This window comes from Setaria viridis, chromosome 6, assembly GCF_005286985.2.
Source record: "Setaria viridis chromosome 6, Setaria_viridis_v4.0, whole genome shotgun sequence".
Taxonomy (NCBI): Eukaryota; Viridiplantae; Streptophyta; class Magnoliopsida; order Poales; family Poaceae; genus Setaria; species Setaria viridis.
This window is the reverse complement of record NC_048268.2, coordinates 35,055,207-35,075,975: the sequence shown is the minus strand read 5'-3', so window position 1 is coordinate 35,075,975 and position 20,769 is coordinate 35,055,207. Positions and strand designations below refer to the sequence as shown.

Below are 20,769 nucleotides of genomic sequence, written 5' to 3'. Positions count from 1 at the left end.
CCCTTCCGTATTTATGTTGTTGGGCTGTAGCTGCATCTAAGTAAGATCAAGCTGCTATCTATAGGCCCGAGCAACCCACACAGCAAAAGCCTGGGCCGTGCTCGCCAACTCCGGCCCGCTACACATTTTCGAGCACGGACTGCTACAGGAAGAAGACTAGAGTCATCATCCGTGCAGAGAACAGCAGGTATACCGAACAGGTACAGCAATCACCTCAGCCACTCTATATTGCACCGCACTGTCGTGGCCACCTTCAGACACTGCACTTTCGCAGCTCCGACACAGTCCATTCCATTCCACGGCAGGACTCCACAAACACACTCCAGCAACAAACACATCACGATCCACCACGGACACTAAGGTACGCTATAGATAAGATAATTACACTATTACACAGGTACATCTGTGACACCCTTCTCTAACCCTCTTCTTAGACAAAAGTACTGAAAAAGAAGCAACGCATCTCGGAGAGAACGTTCAGGGAGAGCGCTACCACAAGCCTACCACGACGCCTCAACACTCGGCACACAGGGGACTTGTCTCATCTCATGTATGGTACGACCACCACGACATATACTCCAACCAACTAAGGTATTCAACAAAAGCAACTCATGGGACCTATCCTACAACCTGTCTGATATACGCAAAAGATTTCTTTCTTCTTTTTTTTGTTTATCCTTCCTCCCGGCCATCCTTCAATCTGCCATGCTCAATCAGCTTCTGCATCCTTTGCTGGACACCCCCTGGTCTATGCCGATTTCTGAGGCTGTTGCTGGTGCTGCTGCTGCTGCTGCTGCGTCTGCGGAGCCTGCTGCTGCTGCTGCTGCTGCTGTATTTGCAGCTGCTGGAGCTGGAGCATCTGGGAGTTCATCTGCTGCTGTAGGCTCTTTGGCATGCGGCCATCGCTTATCTCACCAGTGGCAAGCTTCAGACGCTGGACCTCGCCGGTTAACGCTTCATTCAGGGCTGCATATACAGTGCGTATACATGGATCAGATTACAACAAGAAAAGGTACAGGTGAATGTAGATCGTGCAGCAAATTAGCAATTATACAGCGGGCACCGATACATCATTGTAGAAGTTCTCAGGTGACAGAAGCCTAGAATACGGATTTCGAAAGCAAGCAAGCAAGCAAAGTGGCTATATTTGTAACTGAGTGAACGTTGCAACTTGACTGACTGAATCTAAAATCTTGAAAGGAAGAAACACCCTTTTCAAATGGCAAATAACGTGTGCGGCACCAAACATGGTGATAACGTAACATCATATAGGCTTCCCGTGAAAGATCTTTTCACGAACACGCATGCAAGTTCTAAAGGTAGGCGGTAGGCCTAGCAGTCGCCAAATAGTATCATCATGAATAAAAAAACCACCTTGCTGTACACAGCCACCGACATTTGATCATGCCAACTACACTCAACACTACGATTGGCAAAACAGGTGTTCATGAAAAATGACTGGCAAAACAGTACTTCTGCCTAGCTTTATCAGAGTTTAACATATGTCAGTACTGGTTACGCTGCAAGCAGATGAATACACTTTGAGTTGTGAACTAAAATTAACCAATAGCACGATGTCATGCCAATTCTTTCACTACTGTTATTTACTGATCGTGAAATCCTAGCCTCTGCACAGCATTTGCTGAAACCAATTGCGATAGACTAAAAATAATAAATAAGCACAAAAGATAGGGCATACAGGGTGAGGGAGAAAAAACAATAAGTATCCCTCATGTTAGATCCCAGAAACAATAAGTTATACAATCGTTTGGCATTCAGAACTCATCTGCGTAGCAAACTATATTTTGATAATCACTAAACTAAATTATCTGATTAATCAGAAAAGGAAAGCCAAGTCTTTTACCAACCACAAGTTAGCAAATGTACATTTATGCAGAACTTCTCAAGATAAGCAATGGACACCAAAAACAAAACACGGCATACATGCATGCTTAACTAAACTGAATATAGCTGTGGCCGATATATTATCTAATCATTGTGATAATCTGCAAATGATACTTTCATCATTCGTCGAAGACCATGCAATATTTCCACTTCAACCAGATAAGCAGATACATAACAAACTTTAAATAAAACTACTAATGAGTTTCTTGAAGATGCTATAAGTCATCATGTGTAATTGCTGCACAACCCTTAAGTGGGGTACTATTTGCGATCTCTGATCGTTCTATCAACTTTGAAGTGTCTGATCCATTTGGAACTAACAAAATTATTTTCATGGTTTTCTATTGAATGCCCATAACAAAAAAAAACAGCCAGGTATTTACCTAGTAATTAAAAAATTACTCCCTCCCTTTTTAAATATATGCCACAAGCTGCTATTTCTGTCAGGTGCTATAAATTACAGGAAATTAAGGGGTTGACTTGCACAGCAGGAGGGTTACACACTCCACTGTGCCGAGATGTGAGGTGCAGGTGTCATTTTTTAATTAATTAGCTTGTCCAAAACGTCATATATTTAAAACGGAGTGAGTATTGCAAGGCCAATTTCACATACTAGCATTAAGGGAATCAATACACATTAGTGTCATTGTGAGTTTGCTCTGCAGTTGATCAATAAGAAAGTAATCATGTTTTTTCCCTATACATGAGGATTGGTAATTTTTATAATGCAGCTAGGTTGGTTGGTAAGACTTTGAGTGTGCATCCAGTTCTGACGTAGAGACTACATTGTCAAGGATGAAACTTAAGTAATGATAGCTACACTCAATCAAGACAAAGTTTAATAATCCCACATGGAAAATTTCCAAAATGTCTAACACTACCAAGTACCAGAGTAAAGTTGAGCATGAAATGCATCAACAACAAAAAACAATGCCACAAGATTTACAACAGCAAGCAACCAATGCATATGTAACTTCTGTGAGCAACTTGACAACTGGATTTTGGAAATCAAACAGAATGGACAATGTGCGAGAATGCAAGGTACATTAGTCATTATGCTAGCTTTTGAAGGCAAAATAAAGCATTTTTCATTGTTCCTAGTAAACTTAGAACCAATGAAGACAAGGTTCACAACTGCAAGAAGCTTACCATCTCTCAGCTGTGCTTGTTGTTCCATTGCTTGCAGCCTGATTTTCAACTCATTGTTCTGAGTGGCCAGTCCAGCTGAGTCCCTCTGCAAACAAGTAGAACAAGATAACTTAAACCATAAGAATCATAACACAAAATATAATCCCACCAGCTCAGCAGCTCTACAGAACAAACCTGCAGCATTGTCAACTGTGCTGAGAGTGTTGTAGCCTCCGTCTGCAATACCTGCACCTTATGCTCAAGCTCCTGAATGTACCTCATTTTGCGCTCTTTTGACCTTGCTGCTGACTGTCGATTCGCCAGAATCCTGAAATTTTCCACAAATCAAAATGCTTAATTTCAGGAAAAGAGAAAAATTTACACACAGTACGAAGAAATGGATGCACACCTCTTGACCCTCTTAGGATCAGTCAAAGCTATCTCAGCAAGCCTCTCATTTGCCATGATCTTCTTCTTCTCAGACTCAGTGAACTCTCCATTGGCAAACTCCATATCAAACAGTGCCACGGCACCACCTTCCAGGGAGCCGCTCCCACTCCTGGTGAGGCTGCCGCCGGGAGAAGGCAGTGGCAGCTTGGGAGACTCATCCCCAGCAGCAAAGTTGAGCTTCCCCATGAAGCTGTCCATGGACAGGCTGCGACAATGCCGGGACTTGCCCCCATCCTTCCTGTCCACAGACGTGGACTGGCTCTCCGCCTCGTTCTCGCTGCTCTCGGCCGCGCTCCCCGCGCGCGTGCCGCTGGCGCGGCTGTCGCGGTCGTCGTGGCGGTCCTCGGAGGAGTTGAGCGGGTCCAAGCCGTCCAGGTCCATGTATGCGTTGACGAGGTCGTAGAGGGCGGCGTCGTCCCCGCCGTCCGATCTGCACCCCTCCGCCGCGATGGTGACCTCGCGCTTGACCGGCGCCGGCGGGGGCAGCGGCGGGCTGAGCTGCGCGAAGCCGCCGAAGGGGATGTCGCTGTGCGAGCGCCGGTGTCCGCCCTTCCTGGGCGGGAGCCCGAGCGGCGGCGGCGGCGGCGGATGTGGGTCGGAGCTGGACGACGGCGGGGACGGCGGCACCGCGTGCGCCGCGGCGCCCAGATCGGCGTACGGTGGCGGCGGGAGCGAGTCGAGCGAGAAGAAAAGCGGCTGGGAGAGCGAGCGCGCGTGGTGGCCCCCGCCCCCCGGCGCGGGGATCTGGCCGTAGGGCGACGGGAGGCGCGCCTGCGGGTGCGCCGGCGGCCGTAGCGACGGCGAGAGGCGGCGGTACCCGGACGCCGCCGCCGCGGCGGACGCCAGGTCGAGCGGGGTCGGGGAGCGCGGCACCGGCGGCTGCGGCTGCTGGCCCCCGAGCTGCGGCGAGAGGTGGTGGCGCGCGGCGCCGGGATCGGCGGCTCCCGAGTCGTCCATCGCGGTTCCGGAAGGCCCCGCGCGCAGCAGGAACCGCCGGAATGCCGGCGGCGAGCGCAAGAGCCAAGAGGGGATTGGGGGAGGCAAAGCCGAGGCGCGCCGAACCCGCAGCTGGAGGAGGAGGAGATGGCGGAGTGGATGGACGCGCACGCAGTCCAGCCGCCCAGCCGAGGATGGAGAGCGAGCAGCAAGCTAGCGCTAGGAAACAAAAACCAGAAAGAAAGAAAAAAAATGGAAGCAATTGGAATTCTTAGTTTTTTCAGGGGGGCTCGGGGTTAATCGGTGGTGGGTTCGCGTGTGCATGTGGCCCGAGGCCGGGTTACGTGACGCGTGATCCTATTGGAGGAAATGTCTAATCAGCCCCTCCTTTCCGGCCTTTCCGCGTTGTCCCATTGACCGCTAATATCCAATCCGGGGGGGCATTTCCGATAATTTTAGTGTTGGGTCTGGTTGTTAATGATTGATGGCGCCGCAATTAGTGGGTGCGTGTGCGTGGGGTTAGGGCCGGCCCCCTGTTCTTTGCCGCTTTCGATCGTCCCCCACCACATGGGTCTTGACTCTTGACTTGCTCCCTGATTGGAGTGAAATAGCGCTAGTCATGGTTGCTAATTTGTTGCAGCAATTGGGCATTCTTTTGTGCGAAGGAGTGCATGCGTTGTTTGGGCATGCTTAATCCTATTTGCATGGAGACATGAATTCTTTGATTGCCTAGTCAATCATTTTAAATAACCTTGGAATTTATTGGTGGTGTCCTCAACCGGGGTTGGGAAGTCAGGAACCATGGGCGGCAAGAATGTGCGTGATAGTTTGACATGCTAGTAGAGTGTGCGACGGTTGAATCTAGATGAGCCTTCAGCCATATATGGATGGATAGCTCAAATTGAAACCCAATGTCAGCTTGGCAGGTTACGGTGTATTTGGATGAATGACATTATTTGGTAAGCCTAGACTTACGTCACCCTGCCATATGTTGTCTTGTATTGCAAGCCAAGCCAAAAGCGGTAGAGTCGTGCATCGGTATTTTAGGGCAGCAATAGATTGTTGTTGAGTGTGAGGGCTGCATTAGCTGCTAGATCTAGATAGATAGACGGCTCAATACAAAAATCGGTGCTTAGTCGGTAGGATGCGGCACGTTTGGACAAGTGCCAAACTTCCAATCTTTGGCTAGTCTATGTCACCCTGCCAAATGTCGGTTTATATTGCGGGCCAAACCGTCAACGGTAGATTGGTCTTTTGGGGCGGCAATAGATTGTCTTTGAGGGTGAGGGCTGTAGCAGCCCCTAGCATTAAATAGACTAGAACATTTGGCGCGCGATGCGCGCCCTACTGTGATCCTAACATTACGACTGCCAAATCAAACTGTGAAGCAGCACAACCAGGCTATCTATGCCTTCGACAATAGAGAAACTACCAAAGCAACGCAGCAGTGTTGAATTTCTTTGCTAGCAGAATAGTGCATCAAAACCATCCAACCAGTATAACAATCCAAATCCACAATGTAACTCAAGAAGCACTTGCTGCATCTACCATAGATGCATATCAGTATATCCAAAGCAGGTTCATGATGCTAAAGGGGATCGTAGTAAGTGACATAAAACATGTAGCCGTCTAGCACAGCAGCAAGTTTTTGAAGTTTAAACGCTAGACTTTGAGCATCAGGCGATCAAGCACACACATAGCGCTGGTCGCAACTGGTAGAGTGCAAAATTGGCATGACCTCTCCTTCTTGCTATGCATCCTTGCTTGGGGCTGTAAAGGGGGAAAGAATCATTAAAAGACATTTCCCTCAGTACTGTAATGAGGACAACTACAGAACTTGTTGGTGAGTCCGAGGGCTGAATCAACCCCTAGTCTCATAGTTGAGTGAAAATAATGTTTTTAAATTTTTCTAATATCTTGCCTTGGCCTTGTTCAAGAGGGAGGAAGAGATAAAGAAGTGAGCAAACAATTTGGGAGACGCAGATGTGCCTATATCTATTTGTAAGATGGTCAGAAATTGTATCTTTAATTCACTTCTCTCCGATATGAAGATATTAATCAAAACTCCTATAGTATACTCTACAATCAAAATAAATAGCTTAACATTCAATAGAAATTAAAGCAATCATCTCTTCGGATCTAAACATTGTACTCAAAATTAGATTTGCTCCATCTCGTAGATAAACAAACACTTAGATATAGCCTAACTTCAACCTTCTATATGGTTTTTGTTCCAATTACACGGAAAAACATGGGTGGTAGGAACAAGCGTCGATAGTTTGACACGCCAGCAAATTGGTGGGTGTGCAGCGGTTGAATCCAGATGAACCTCTAGTCATACGTGGATGAATGACTCAACCAAAAATCCGTGTTGGCTCGGCAGGATACATCGCATTTGGATGGATGAGCGACAATATTTGGCAACTTTATAGCTTATGTCACTCTACCTTATGTTTTCTTGGATTTCAGCCCAAATTGGCAATGGTGGAACTGTGTACAATGGGACGACAATAAATTACTGGTCAATGCGGGGCAGGATCAACCCCTAGTCCTAAGCAGATGGATGGCTCACCACAAAAATCGGTGTTGACTATCCTCAACTCCTCATAGTGACATCGTGTATCCAAAGCATTAAGTGTGCGTGCATACATTCACGGGTCTACGTCAGTGTTTAGAGAGGAAAATATGCTTATATTGGTAGAAATATAGGAGAATAAACAAAATAAAATCTTAAAAAATGGGTACTCTTGGAAATACTTTAATACGGAGTAAAAAGCAAGATCAGTTGTTTTGTCAAGCGAGATTCAGTATTCTGAAATGTAGGACACAAGCATATTCCAGTACGTTTCCAGTACGTCGTAGTATAGAAGTTCCCCTTCTATACATCTTTTTATTTATGGAACTTCTAGATCATTCTGGAAACGTCCAAGTCGTGCAGCCGAGCAAGAACAGGACAGGGAAATCTGCCAGGCCCGAAGACCATCTCAAAGCACGGCAGATCGAGGGGCTTTGACGCCGGCGGGGATGGCACCACGATGTGCGCCGAGATTGGGGAGATGCTTTAACTAGCCAATTCGTGATGCACTAGAAACTCCGCGCGGCATTGCCGCGCCCAGCTTGATTGGAACGGTGTAGGCCTGTAAGATGTCGGCTCATGGCTTAGAATTATTTTGACATGAATGTTGCATTGGATAGGACGGTTTCTCCTTCGAACCGTTCATGAAGCAGCAGGTCTAGCTAAATTTTCTTGATCAGCTTCAGAGTCACCCCATGCACTTGCTGGTCTTATCAATTTCCGATCTTCTAAAAACTGTAAAAAGGATAAAATGCCTTCAAGATGTCACCAACATTAAATTTCTCAGCCTCATGCTTGTTTGGCAACTGAATGAGGCGCCGTGATTTATCCATTCTTGCTGCCAAAGAGCATGCTCACGGATTTATGCATAACATTCACTTACATGAGCCAAGGAAGATAAGAAAATAAAAGCCGTAGGCAACAATATTTTTTCCTCTTAATAATAAATGTTCTTATGCATACTGACGATACAACCTTACGGAATCAGGAAAATACATAATCTTGAAGGTAGTAGTAAAGTCTGCATTGCATATGACTGCTTACTTGCACACCCATAGCACTTTTGCAAGCATTATTTGCATGATAAACATCCCAGTTGTATAGTAGGAGCCAAGATACTAAAAAAAAATACAAGGCTAACAATAAATGAATGCTGAAAGTAACAATTTGAGATAGGTAACCAAGACAACATAGATCATTCCAATTTGACAAATAAAGCTAGCCGCTATACAGCTTTAGATTGCAACCGTGAATTTGTACATAGTTTACCGGAGATCAAGCATCCGCATGATCATGAATGTTGTAGCAAAATTGGAGCTGAAAAACTAATCACAGAACACTGAAAAAGTAACAGATGGCTGGAGGGCAGGAAGGACGTGTGGCTGGAGGGAAGGGTCGGTGAAGGAGCGGGTGGCCTCGAACTTTTAAGCTCGTCCTTCCAAGGCCAGCCATGGGCCATGGCGTTGCAGCTTGGGTTTGATATTTCACCATAAATCCATTTTATCTTCTTATTTCAGGTATTATTTCATTCTCATTTTTATTTAACTATATCAAGATATGAACTTGGCAGAATTCAATTCACTTAATCTTCAAGAAGACAAAAAAAACAATACAATCATCTTTCAGACATTTCATTGAGCATTTGATGAGCAGCACCTATTGGAGAGTGGGCAGAGCCGAGGAGGGAACATACAGGTTGTAGAGCACATGCAAAGTATGCCTGTAACAGCCTTGTCCATACTAGAGATGAGAGATTGATGGTGGTAGGGGAGGACCCCTGCTGCAGTGCACCATGGTTGGCTGCCATCCCGCTCTCTTCTCCCTCCTCGCATGGCTGGACAGCCTAACATCTAGGGTTGTAAACGAGCCGAGCTCGAGCGAGCTCATCGCCTCAAGCTTGAGCTTGTTAGAGCATCAAGCTGAGCCTGAGCCGAGCCTCAAAACCATCCTAGCTTAGATCTAGGCTCAAGCTTGGCTCATTTATGATTCGAGCCAATCTCGAGTCGAGCTTACAGTGAGTCAGTCACGAGCAATTCACGAGCCTTCAGATTTATATCATTTATAAACATAGTTCAACAAAGTTTATATAGTAATCGAACTAGATTCATTGCATTACTTGGAGACATTGAGAATTGCATAGTACAATTAGGCAAGAAAAATAGAGTATATATATGTGTATACATCTCATAAGTCATGGCCAATCATAGTACACGAGCTATTCGATCTCGAGCTCGAAAAGCTCACGAGCTTTGAGTTAGGATTGAGCTTGACTCGTTTAGAAATCGAGCCGATCCCGAACCAAGCCTAAGATGACCCGAACATGATCGATTCACGAGCCTCGACCTTTTTTTAATAGCCCTGCTAACATCATCGGGACACATGCCTGCCTGGGCCCTGCTGCCGTGCCGCCCCGAGCCGCTGTCGTGGATTCCCATCCCTGTCATCACTCATCAACGGTGTCCGTGGCAGCGACGGCATGCTCTTGCGCCCACGTCGTTCGGCCAAATTTTGCAAGCTGCAGCGTGCCCTGCCCCGCACGGCCACACGTGTGGTTGATTCACTAATGCTCGCGCCCGTGTTGCCAGTGGGGAAGATGATGAGTGACGGAGGGGCTGAGGCCACGGTGCGGCGAGTTCGTGCATGTGGTGGATGTATCCTGGCATGTGTTGCTCGGGTCGCAGAGGTGATGGTGTGAGAGGGAAGGGGAAGGTCACTACGTGCGATGCTCTCGACGACCGGTTAGCGGCGCAACCCCAGCGCCGACAGCGACCGAAGCGGAAGCCACACAAGGTGGGGGACGAGGTGGCGGGCACGGCGACGTCGTATTATTTTGCTTTAGGGGCTATTTGGATACGGGGTTAAACTTTAGCCCTGTCACATCAAATGTTCGGATGATAATTAGGAGGACTAAATATGAGCTAATTATAAAACTAATTGCAGAACCCCTAGGCTAATTCGCGAGACAAATCTATTAAGTCTAGTTAATCCATCATTAGCAAATGATTACTGTAGCACCACATTGTCAAATCATGAACTAATTAGGCTTAATAGATTCATCTCACAAATTAGCCTCTAATTAATTTTATAATTAAACTATATTTAATAGTCCTAATTAGCATCTAAATATCCGATGTGATAGACCGAAGTTTAGCCTAAAGCCAAACATTCCCTTAGCCGCGCACGAGACGACTCCCGAAGCTTCACGACCGAGCACTCAAATGGACCTTATCAACTTAGCTCGAGATCCGACGGCCATGAAATACTGATGACGTGGCCGAATGAGGGCTCGATTTTAGCCCGATTCCAGGGTCGGTTTCGTCATTTAGAGATGCCGCAGTTCTCTCTAATCTCTTGGCGCCTACTAATTAAACCGATGAACTCGACGTGCCTTGCTGAGTCAGGCAATCTCATTCACGGCAGAGGCAGCGGCGGCCGGTCAAGAGCAGAGAGGGAGAGAAGAAAAGAAGAATCTTGCACGTTCCAGACGATCCAACGGAGAGGAATAGGATTGACCGAATTAAATAGCCAGCCGGCGGCCGGCGCCGGCGCCACTCGTCGCCGTTCCGCCTCACCGGTTCACCTGCATGGGCCGGTGTCGAAAGCGAAAGGAGGAAGGAAAAGAAAATCACGCTGCTGCTGCTGCTGCGGCGGCGACTTGGGAGCCGTCGGCGACGGATGGATGGATGGACGGCCGGCCGGCGCCGGTGTCCATGCAACGTGGTCTGCCGCGGCGCTGGGTGGACGTGCGCGAGAGCGACGGCGCGGCGGGGGGGCTCGCGCTCTTAATTAATCCGCTCCATCGGTTGGCTGCTTATTAATCGCGTGGCCCCCGCCCGCCGCGTGTGCTTTGGACAGGGAGGAGGATCTCGTTCTCGCCGGTCCGCGGCCGGGGAGGCGGCACGTCGAGCGCCGCGACAAACCACGCTTTCCGCCGTCGCTGTCGCCGCCCATCCCATCCCCCCGGTGGTGCCACTGCCACCGGGCCGAGCTGGGACGGACTGACTGGGCGTGGCACACGGATTTCCTTTGCGCTTTTTTCCTGGGCCTCTGAGGCCGCGGCCCCGGGGTGGCTTGTTTTGGACCGGGCGGGCCCACAGGCCCACGCCATATATTTGGCAAATGGGCCGGAAGTCCGACGCAGCGGGCCTCTCTCTCGTCTTCCCAAATCTCTCGTCCACTCGGCATTTTTGTCTCTGGATCCATTTTTGTCTGGGCCCGTAGGGTTTCTACTGATGTTGTTTGCTGTTGCTGCTATCGGCAGTCCGTCCCCGTACGATCCGATCGCCTGTGACCGGCGATGCGAGCATCATCGACGTGTTCCAAAACTAGAAATACGATTGGAACCAGGAGCCGGCCTTTCTGCCTGCGATCATATCTGCGACTGGCGTTCATCGGTACTAAAGAAAAAGCAGCAGCAGTAATTCTTTTCTGTTAATGCGGTTTTGGGATTTGTTGAATGTCCCATGCCTGATATATAGGCGATTGGATCATTATATGCATGTTTGTAATTTTGTTCAATTTGACTTGATTGGAGGGGCAACGTGATCACCTTCAGGAACGAACTTAGGAATACAATTCAGGAAAGTCGATCAGGATTCAGGAGTTTAAAAGCACTTTGACATATGATGACAGTTGACAAGTCTAGAAAAAGAGAAATACAAGCACTGCGTTGGGCCGCAAGCCCATTTGTCAGGCCGGAAAGACTGGATGACACCAGGCCCATCAATCGTGGAAAGGGCTCTCTTCGAAGAACAGGAGGAGGATGAGAGAGTTGGAATCCCACACGATCCAACTTTTTCGTTTTCTTTTTTTGGCTACTAGGAAGGAATCCGGCAGGTCGAGAGTAGCAGAGCATCGTTCGTCGTAACAAGGCTGGATCGGCGAAGGAGGAGACCATCGAGGTGGATCCCATGGCGCCGACGCGGGGCGGGCTGAAGGGTTTCTACCGGCAGAGGAAGAAACCCAAGCCGGCGCCCAAAAAGAAACCCAAGAACGCCCAACCGCAGCAGGACGGAGTCGCCGCAGGTACGCCCGCGCGCCGCCGCCGATCGCCAGCTCGCTCGATCGTCTCTCTATACCTAATTATATGTATGTATCTCTCGTCGCGTCGCGTCGTGACAATGGAAGCGCAGCAGAGGAGGAGTACGGCGCCGAGGAGGAGGCGCTCCGGCAGTTCGACATGGACACGTCCTACGGCCCGTGCATCGGCGTCACGCGGCTCCGGCGGTGGGACCGCGCAGCCGCGATGGGCCTTCGCCCGCCGCCGCACGTCCGCGACCTCATCCTGCGGCGGCACCACCACGGCGACGGCGACGTCGGCGGCTCCTCGTCCTTTCCACCCAAGAAGAAGATCAGCAGCGACAGCTCGTCCCAGCTGCTCGACGACGACTGCCTCTGGGCAGGCAAGGTCTAGAAGCTACTAGAACTAGAGATCGCCCCAGACTGATGCCAAACCTCTGGGCAGGCAAGCTACTAGAACTAGAGATCGACCTGCTGGTACGCTTGGAGTGTTAACAGATATGATTGTACATGTTTCGGACTCGATGGAGTCCTGCGTGCGGTTGTGATCTTTGGTTTTCTTCAGAGATAGACGGTGTCCTATTGTAATTCAAACATATAAGGTAAATGGTAAATGAGACCGTACTTATGTAAATCTCTTAGTGAATTTCATCCTTTTATAAACTCGTAATCGTGGTGAGTTAATATAGGCAACCACGTTTCACTCTTTTCTTTCACGGTAATCAGAGCACCCTATTCCTGAACATCAACGACCTCCTGCCAAAAGCCCATGCGCCAAACAGAAACTTGCGCCAGCAATTTTCAGCGCCACCTTCTGCCAAAAGCCCTACGTCAGGAACAGAACTTGCGCCAGCAATTTTCTCTCCTGCCAAAAGCCCTGCGTCAGGAGCAGAACTTGCGCCAGCAATTTTCAGCACCAGAACCATGGCGGTGTCGACATCAACTTCTGTCCTACCGGTGTTAGGAGTGGTCGAAGACAATTATTTTTTATGGAAGGCTCGACATCAACTTCTATCCTGCCGGTGCTAGGAGTGGTCTCGAAGAAATTAACCCGAGACAATTATCTTCTATGGAAAGCTCACTTCCTTCCTACCATACGAGAAGCTCAACTCATGGAGATTCTAGATGGATCTACGCCGGAGCCGCCCAAGATCTTGGAGGTGGTCAAGGAAGACGACAAGAAGGAGATCGTCCATAATGTTGAGTACGACTCCTGGATTGCGAGAGATCAGCAAGTGTTGAGCTACCTGCTAACTTCTCTCACCAAGGATGCTTTGCCACCAGTAGCAATAGCAACTACGGCAGCAGAAGCTTGGGAGGCGTTGGAAAGAATGTTTTCGGCGCACTCCAAGACGCGGATAGCAAATCTACGCGTCTTACTCTCCATAACAAAGAATGGTAACATGTCCACTTTAGCTTATTTCACCGAGATGTGCTCTTTCAAAGATGAATTGGCTACTGTTGGAAAAGTTATAGATGACGATAAGATGGTTCACTTCATTCTAAACGGCCTTGATTTTGATTATAATCCTTTTGTATCATCGATGCTTTGTCGTGTTGGCTTTCTCTCCTTGAGCGAGTTGTATTCTCAGCTTCTTACTTATGATCAATGCATGGAGATGTATCAAGAAAGGAATCAGTTTCAGTCATCAGCTAACATGGTTGGTAGAGGATGCGGCTTTGGTGGTCGTGGCCGTGGTGGCCGTGGACGTGGACGTGGTGGTGGCCACGGTCAACAGTACCAAAGTGGTGGCCAACAGTATGAAGGTGGCCGTGGATCTAGCAGCTCAAATTCAGCCAAGCAAGGTCCACGTAACAAAACAATCTGTCAGATTTGCAAGAAAGCGGGACATGAAGTAGATCGTTGCTGATATGGATATGACGAAGATGAGGATCATCAAGGTCAAAAGGTGGCAGGGGCAGCTACAACCAATTATGGCTACGACACAAATTGGTATGTAGATAGTGGAGCTTCTGATCATGTCACTGGTGCACTTGAGAAGATGACAATTCATGACAAGTATACTGGATGAGATCAAGTACATGCAGCTAATGGAACAGGTATGAAAATTAGTAACATTGATCATACAACTTTACATACCCCTAGCAAAAACATTATTCTGAAAAATATCCTTCATGTTCCTAGTGCTAGTAAAAATCTAGTCTCAGTTCATAAATTAGCTCGAGATAATGATACCTTCGTAGAATTTCATCCAAATTTCTTTTGTATAAAGATTAGGAGACGAAGAAAGTCATCCATTAAGGTAGATCCCGCAGTGGTCTCTATCCTCTAGGGTCACATCTATCCCAAGAAGTGTCCAGAAAACAAGCTTTTTCAGTCAATAAGCCTTCTACCACTCGATGGCATAGTAGACTTGGTCATCCAGCTTTTCCTATAGTAGAGAGAATTCTTAGCTCAAATAAGCTTCCTTGTGCTAGTGACAATAATTCAGAATCTATTTGTAATTCATGTCAGATGGCCAAGAGCCATCCTCTTCCGTATCCTATATCAAATAGTGCATCTAAAGCTCCTCTTGATCTTGTGTTTTTGGATGTATGGGGGCCAGCACCCCTATCCATTGGCGCCACAGTTACTATATTAGCTTTATTGATGAGTTTAGCAAATACACTTGGATCTATCTGCTTAAGAAAAAGTCTGATGTGTTTCAAGTCTTTCAAGACTTTGAGCGGCTCATAGAAAGAAAGTTCGGCTGCAAGATTAAATCTCTCCAATCAGATTGGGGAGGAGAATATGAGAAATTAAACTCCTTTTTCCAACGATTAGGGATTACCCACCGAGTATCTTGTCCCCATGCACATCAACAAAATGGTGCAGCCGAAAGGAAGCATCGTCATATAGTTGAGGTAGGCCTCGCTCTCCTCGCTAATGCATCCATACCCTTGAAATACTGAGATCATGCCTTTCTTACAACCACTTATCTCATCAGTCTCCTTCCCGTAAAGTCATAAATTATGATATTCCAGTTATGCGCCTAATGAAAGAAACTCCAGATTATTCATCTCTTCGAGTCTTTGGTTGTGCTTGTTGGCTAAATTTGCGACCATATAATTCTCGCAAGCTTGCTTTCCTCTCTATTCGCTGCGCCTTCCTTGGTTATAGTGGTATACATAAGGGCTTCGAATGTCTTGATTTTTCCATCGGTCGCATCTATATTTCTCAAGATGTTGTCTTTGATGAAGGAGTTTTTGTCTTTGCTCATCTCCACCCCAATACCGGCACCCAAATTCGCCAAGAAATAAATCTCCTCCCTCCACATTTGTTTACCTATGGGGATGTAAGTTATGCACCTAATGTTACTAATGCTCCTGGTGAGGGTGTTGACATCTTGCTGGAACCAGATGGGCAGAATTCTGACGTAAGCACCGAGCAACAAACTGCATCTGATCCTGCTTTTGCTGGAGTCTTGGCCGCAGCAGATCCTGGCGGTGTCTCCCCAACAGATCCGGTAGCAGTAGATTTTTCTGTGCCAGGCACGCACTCTCCGTTGGATTCGCTCGCGCTCGGCTCATCCTAGGTCTTCGCCTCGACCGCTCTGGCTTCAACGCGTGGGAGGGGGGCGGACATTTATCTCCCCCGCGCGCGTAGCAGGACTCCAATCGCGTGCCGCTGGAGTCCGCTCCGGATTCTGCCTGTGCGCCGCGTGGCAGATCGTGTGGCTCACCTTCACCCGCGGTTGGCGCATCTCCGAGATCGTGCGGCTCACCTTCACCCGCGTGTGGCACTGACCGTCAGTGCCTGGAGGATCTCTTGCGCCGGTTTCTGGATCAGCTGCGTCGGCATCCCAAGTTCCATCACCAGTTCAGCGGCGTACGCGCTTGCAGCATGGCATTGTTAAACCGAAGAGGTTCACAGATGGGACTATTAGATATGGAAATTTTTGTACCAGAAAATTTGCAAGAAGCGCTTGGTAATTCTCGATGGAAGGAAGCTGTGCAAGAAGAATAGACAGCGCTGATTAGAAATAACACATGTCATCTAGTTGAACCTAAAGATGGCTGCAATTTAATTAACTATAAATGGGTATTTAAAGTTAAAAAGAAAGCTGATGGGATGATTGATCGATACAAGGCACAATTGGTAGCTAAAGGGTTTCGACAAAGATATGGAATTGATTACGATGATACATTCAATCCGGTGGTCAAGATTGCTACTGTGAGGTTTATTTTGTCTTTGGCAGTCTCTAGAGGTTGGTGTTTACGACAGTTGGATGTTCAGAACATGTTCCTACATGGTGTTCTAGAAGAGGAGGTTTATATGAAACAACCCTCAGGATTTGAGAAACATGGCGCCCCACATCTAGTGTGCAGGCTTGATAAAGTGATTTATGGTCTTAAGCAAGCTCCACGTGCCTGGTATGCAAGGTTGAGCACTAAGTTAACTGCGCTTGGTTTTGTTGCTTCAAAATCAGATACGTCGTTATTCATTTATCAAAAATCAGAAGTAACTATTTACATGCTCATATATGTTGATGATATCATTATCACTAGCTCTTCTAGTGAAGCAATCCCAGCTTTATTAGTGGATCTATGCAAGGACTTTGCTCTAAAAGATCTTGGTGACTTGTATTATTTTTTGGGTATTGAAGTTCAAAGAAGTAACGATGGGTTGTTACTCTCTCAAGAAAAGTATGCGCAGGAAATTTTAATGCGTGTTGGCATGAATAAGTGCAAAGGTTCTACAACTCCGTTGTCTAGTTTAAAAAAACTCTCAAGTTTTGAGGGTGATCCGTTTGGTCCGGAAGATAGCACTTGCTATAGAAGCGTTGTTGGAGCTTTGCAATATCTGACTCTCACTCGACCAGATCTCACCTTTTCTGTTAACAAGGTATGTCAGTTTTTGCATGCACCAGCTTCAGTTCATTGGACTATTGTTAAAAGAATTCTTCGTTATGTGCAATTTACGTTGAATATTGGATTACATATTAAGAAATCAAGCTCTATAGTTCTGAGTGCTTTCTCTGATACTGATTAGGCTGGAAGTGTTGTTGATAGAAAGTCTACGGGAGGATTTGCAATCTTTCTTGATCCTAATCTTGTTTCTTGGAGTGCTAGAAAGCAACCTACTGCATCTAGATCTAGTGCAGAAGCATAATACAAGTCTATGGCTAATGCTACAGATGAATTGATTTGGTTGGAATCATTACTGTTGGAGCTTGGTATTTGGCTGGTGCAGCCTCCTATTTTGTGGTGTGACAATCTAGGAGCTACTTATCTTTCAGCTAATCCAGTCTTTCGTGCAAGAGCTAAGCATACTGAAATTAATTTTCATTTTGTTCGAGAGAGAGAGTAACTAAGAAGCAATTACAAGTATGGTTTATATCTACTCATGATCATGTTGCAGATGGATTCACTAAAGCATTATCGGCTGGTTAGCTAGAAGAATTCAAGAGCAATCTAAATCTCAAGAAGAAGAGAAAATTAGATTGAGGCAGGGTGTTAACAGATATGATTGTACATGTTTCAGACTCAATGGAGTCCTGCACCGTGCGGTTGTGATCTTTGGTTTGCTTTAGAGATAGACGGTGTCCTGTTGTAATTCAAACATATAAGGCACCACGTTTCCGACTTTTCTTTCATGGAGTGCGACTTTTCATGGTTCTTTCATCGATCGATCTCCATCTCCAGCGGTGCTTTCCGGCCGGCCGTTGCTATTACTCCGGTCGATCGCACCGCCGTTAGCTTTGAAACTAGCTGCATGCGCCCTGATAGATGCTTAGCCACTATAGTAGCTCGATCGCTATCTAGCTAGACAGCTAGCTGTCTACAAACCGTCCTGCGAGTGGATATTAAGGAGTTGATAGGAAATGTCTTATTGGTACCTTTGCTCGGGAAGGCGATGCGTGTAATAAAGATGTATGAAATGGGCGGAGGGGGAAAATTAGCAACACTAGTAGGGGTGTTTGGGAGACAGGGGCTAAACTTTAGCCCTGTCACATCGGATGTTCGGATGCTAATTAGGATGACTAAATATGAGCTAATTACAAAACTAATAGTAGAACCCCTAGGCTAAATCGCGAGACGAATCTATTAAGCCTCATTAATCCATCATTAGCGAATGGTTACTGTAGCACCACATTGTCAAATCATAGACTAATTAGGCTTAATAGATTCGTCTCGCGATTTAGCCTAGGGGTTGTGCAATTAATTTTGTAATTAACCAATGTTTAATACTCCTAATTAGTGTTCAAACATCCGATGTGACAGGGGCTAAATTTTAGCCCCTGTGTGCCAAACACCCCCATGCAGGATCCCTACAGGAAAGAGAGAATTTTTGCAATTTCGACCCCTAATTAGTTTAAATTTGACTTGGATACATTTTCACTCCCTTTCTTCCGTGAGCTAGCTGGTAATAAAGGCATTGACATCAACGGGGGCTGGTACATATACACACAACACACATGTGCGTAGCTAGCTAGCTGGTCATGAAAGCGATCGGTGACAAGTCACCGGTCACGCATCACTACGGCACATAGGAAAATTGCTGAGTGCCAAGGGCACTCGGCGAAGGGCAAAAAACACTCGGCGAAACGTTTGCCGAGTGTAACACTCGGCAAACAGCACACGGCAAAAATTCACTCGGCAAACACTAAGTTGCCGAGTGTTTTGTGTCGGGCACTCGGCAAAGTGCCGAGTGCCGAGAAAACACTCGGCAACCAATTTTTGAAAAAAAATAAAAAAAACATCCTGCTCCGCCACCACAACATCCTGCTCCGCCGCTGCCACCACAGCCAGCTCCGCCAGCACCACCACCACAGCATCACCTCCCATGCTGCCGTGCCTTGCCTCCTGCCGTCGATGCTGGTGCCGTGCCTTGCACCCGTGCCTCCCACCGGCCGCCGTGCCTTGCCTCCCACCGGCCGCCATGCCTTGCCTCCCCGCTGCCATGCCCGCTGCTGCCACCACCACCCGCCGGCCACCACCACACCCGCCGGCCACCACCTCCACCACACCCTGGCCTCGACACCGGCCGCCGCCACCACCGGCCTCCACCACCTCCACCACTACCGGCCACCACCACCGGCCTCCACCACCGCCACCACGCCGCCACGTCCGCCGGGGAGAAGGGGAGGGGCAGGCCGCGCCGTCGCCGAGGAGAAGGGGAGGGGGCGCCCGGCCACCCACCGCCACCCGCCGTCACGCCACCTGTCGCCGAGGAGAAGGGGAGGGGGCGACTGGCCGCCGCCAGATCCGGCTGCGAGGGGAGGGGATCCAGCTGGGAGGGGAGGAGCCGCCGTCGGATCTGGCCTGGAGGAGAGGTGCCGCCGCCGCATCCGGCCACAACCACCACCTCCACCACCACACCCGCCGGCCACCACCTCCGTATCCGGGGAGAGGAGGAGCGGGCGGCGGTCGGATCCGGGGAGAAGGGGCGGGCGGCGGCTGGATCCGGCTGGATCTGGCGAGAGGGGCGGGGCGGCGGCCGGAGACGCCGCCGGAGAGGGGCCGCCGCGCGAGAGAGGGAAGAGAGGAGAGGAGGGGGAGGGTCACCGGTAAGGGAGGAGGGAGGGTGGGGCCGGCGGGGGCCTGGGGAGGGGGGCGCCGGTGGGCGGGTGTGGGAGAGGAGGGGTGCGGGAGGAGAAGGGGTGCGGGAGGAGAAGGGGTGCGGGCCGGGCACCCGGGAGAAGGGAAAGAGTGGAGGAGTGGAGGGGCGGCCGGTGCGGGATTTTAGAGGGCGCGTGGGATTTTTTTTCTTTGCCGAGTGTCCTGAGCGTAACACTCAGCAACAAATTTGTTTGCCGAGTGTCGGCACTCGGTAAAGATTTTTTTCATTTCTTTTCATTTTTCCTTCTTTTTCATAACCGTTTCTACTCATATTATTTGATTATATTATGCGTTTTAGGTCAAATTCACTCAACAATATATATTTGATTGTTCTACTCATATTATTTCATTATTTTATGCAGTTATAGTTCAAATTCAATTTATATCAATTATAATTCTATAATTGCACCTAATACATTAAAGTTATCTAACGGTTCCAAAAAATTACAAAAATTTCACATGAAATAATATATGTTTTTTACTGCCTATACTGAAAGTTTTGTAATCAAAACAAAACTCGACCATCACTCTAACTCCAATTCTTATCGAATCCTTCTCAGCGCTACTAGTTTTCTTCTGAGATGCTTCGATTTGTAAACATTGTACGTGACGAAATGTGCGAAACCTTCTCAATTTTTTTCTACAGCGTCCACGTTCGTAGTCGTGTTTCCTGAACAAAATGTTCAAAATTTCTTTTCATTTCATGGGTCATGTCTCAAATTTGGCTAAATAATATGAATATCATTTTTCTACTAATTTTATTCTATAATTTGAATCACTTGCAGTTCAAATTTGACTTATACCAAAAATTTCCTTGAAATACAATTAATTAAATAAATATAGCAAATAAATACAAAAATATACCAAATTTTAACATAGAATACCACATGTTGTATGTGGGGAGTAGAAAAAATTTCAAGGTCAAAAGAGGAAAAAAAACTTATTTTTTTACCGAGTGTCAAAAAAACACTCGGCAAACACCCCTCTTTGCTGAGTATTTTTTTTTACACTCGGCAAAGAGGGGTCTTTGCCGAGTGTTTTTTTTGACACTCGGCAAAGCCCCGATTTGCCGAGTGTTTTTTCTTTGCCGAGTGTTTTTGTCTTGGTACTCGGTAAAGAGCTTGTTTGCCGAGTGTTCGGAAAAAACACTCGGTAAAGAAAAAATACTTGGCAATTTTTAGCTTTCCCGTAGT

At 47.6% G+C, this 20,769-nt stretch overlaps 2 protein-coding genes and 1 non-coding gene across 3 annotated transcripts; 2 read left to right on the top strand and 1 right to left on the bottom strand.

Annotated features, from left to right (window-relative positions):
- Window positions 1-352: 352 nt before the first annotated feature.
- On the bottom strand, window positions 353-4,595 carry LOC117861361 (bZIP transcription factor 29). Its single transcript, XM_034744898.2, has 4 exons — window positions 3,443-4,595; window positions 3,229-3,361; window positions 3,055-3,139; window positions 353-966 (listed from the first exon to the last, which is right to left on the bottom strand). Exons 1-4 carry the CDS (start codon window positions 4,438-4,440, stop codon window positions 749-751), a joined length of 1,434 nt encoding a protein of 477 aa, XP_034600789.1. The 5' UTR covers window positions 4,441-4,595; the 3' UTR covers window positions 353-748.
- Window positions 4,596-11,904: 7,309 nt separating this feature from the next.
- Window positions 11,905-12,407, top strand: LOC140223263 (uncharacterized). Its single transcript, XM_072294789.1, has 2 exons — window positions 11,905-12,019; window positions 12,127-12,407. The coding sequence occupies exons 1-2, from the start codon at window positions 11,905-11,907 to the stop codon at window positions 12,405-12,407; spliced, it is 396 nt and encodes a 131-aa protein (XP_072150890.1).
- Window positions 12,408-13,479: 1,072 nt separating this feature from the next.
- On the top strand, window positions 13,480-13,621 carry LOC117862309 (small nucleolar RNA Z247). The gene has a single exon (XR_004641960.1). It is a non-coding gene; the product is annotated as a small nucleolar RNA Z247 (small nucleolar RNA).
- The last annotated feature ends 7,148 nt before the right edge of the window (window positions 13,622-20,769 follow it).

Coding starts and splice junctions, on each gene's coding strand:
- LOC117861361 (XM_034744898.2), bottom strand. CDS start 4,440: ATGGACGACTCGGGAGCCGCCGATCCCGGCGCCGCGCGCCACCACCTC. Junction 3,362..3,442: donor GATCCTAAGAGGGTCAAGAG/GTGTGCATCCAT, acceptor GGAAAATTTCAG/GATTCTGGCGAATCGACAGT. Junction 967..3,054: donor ACAAGCACAGCTGAGAGATG/GTAAGCTTCTTG, acceptor CTGTATATGCAG/CCCTGAATGAAGCGTTAACC.
- LOC140223263 (XM_072294789.1), top strand. CDS start 11,905: ATGGCGCCGACGCGGGGCGGGCTGAAGGGTTTCTACCGGCAGAGGAAG. Junction 12,020..12,126: donor GCAGGACGGAGTCGCCGCAG/GTACGCCCGCGC, acceptor ATGGAAGCGCAG/CAGAGGAGGAGTACGGCGCC.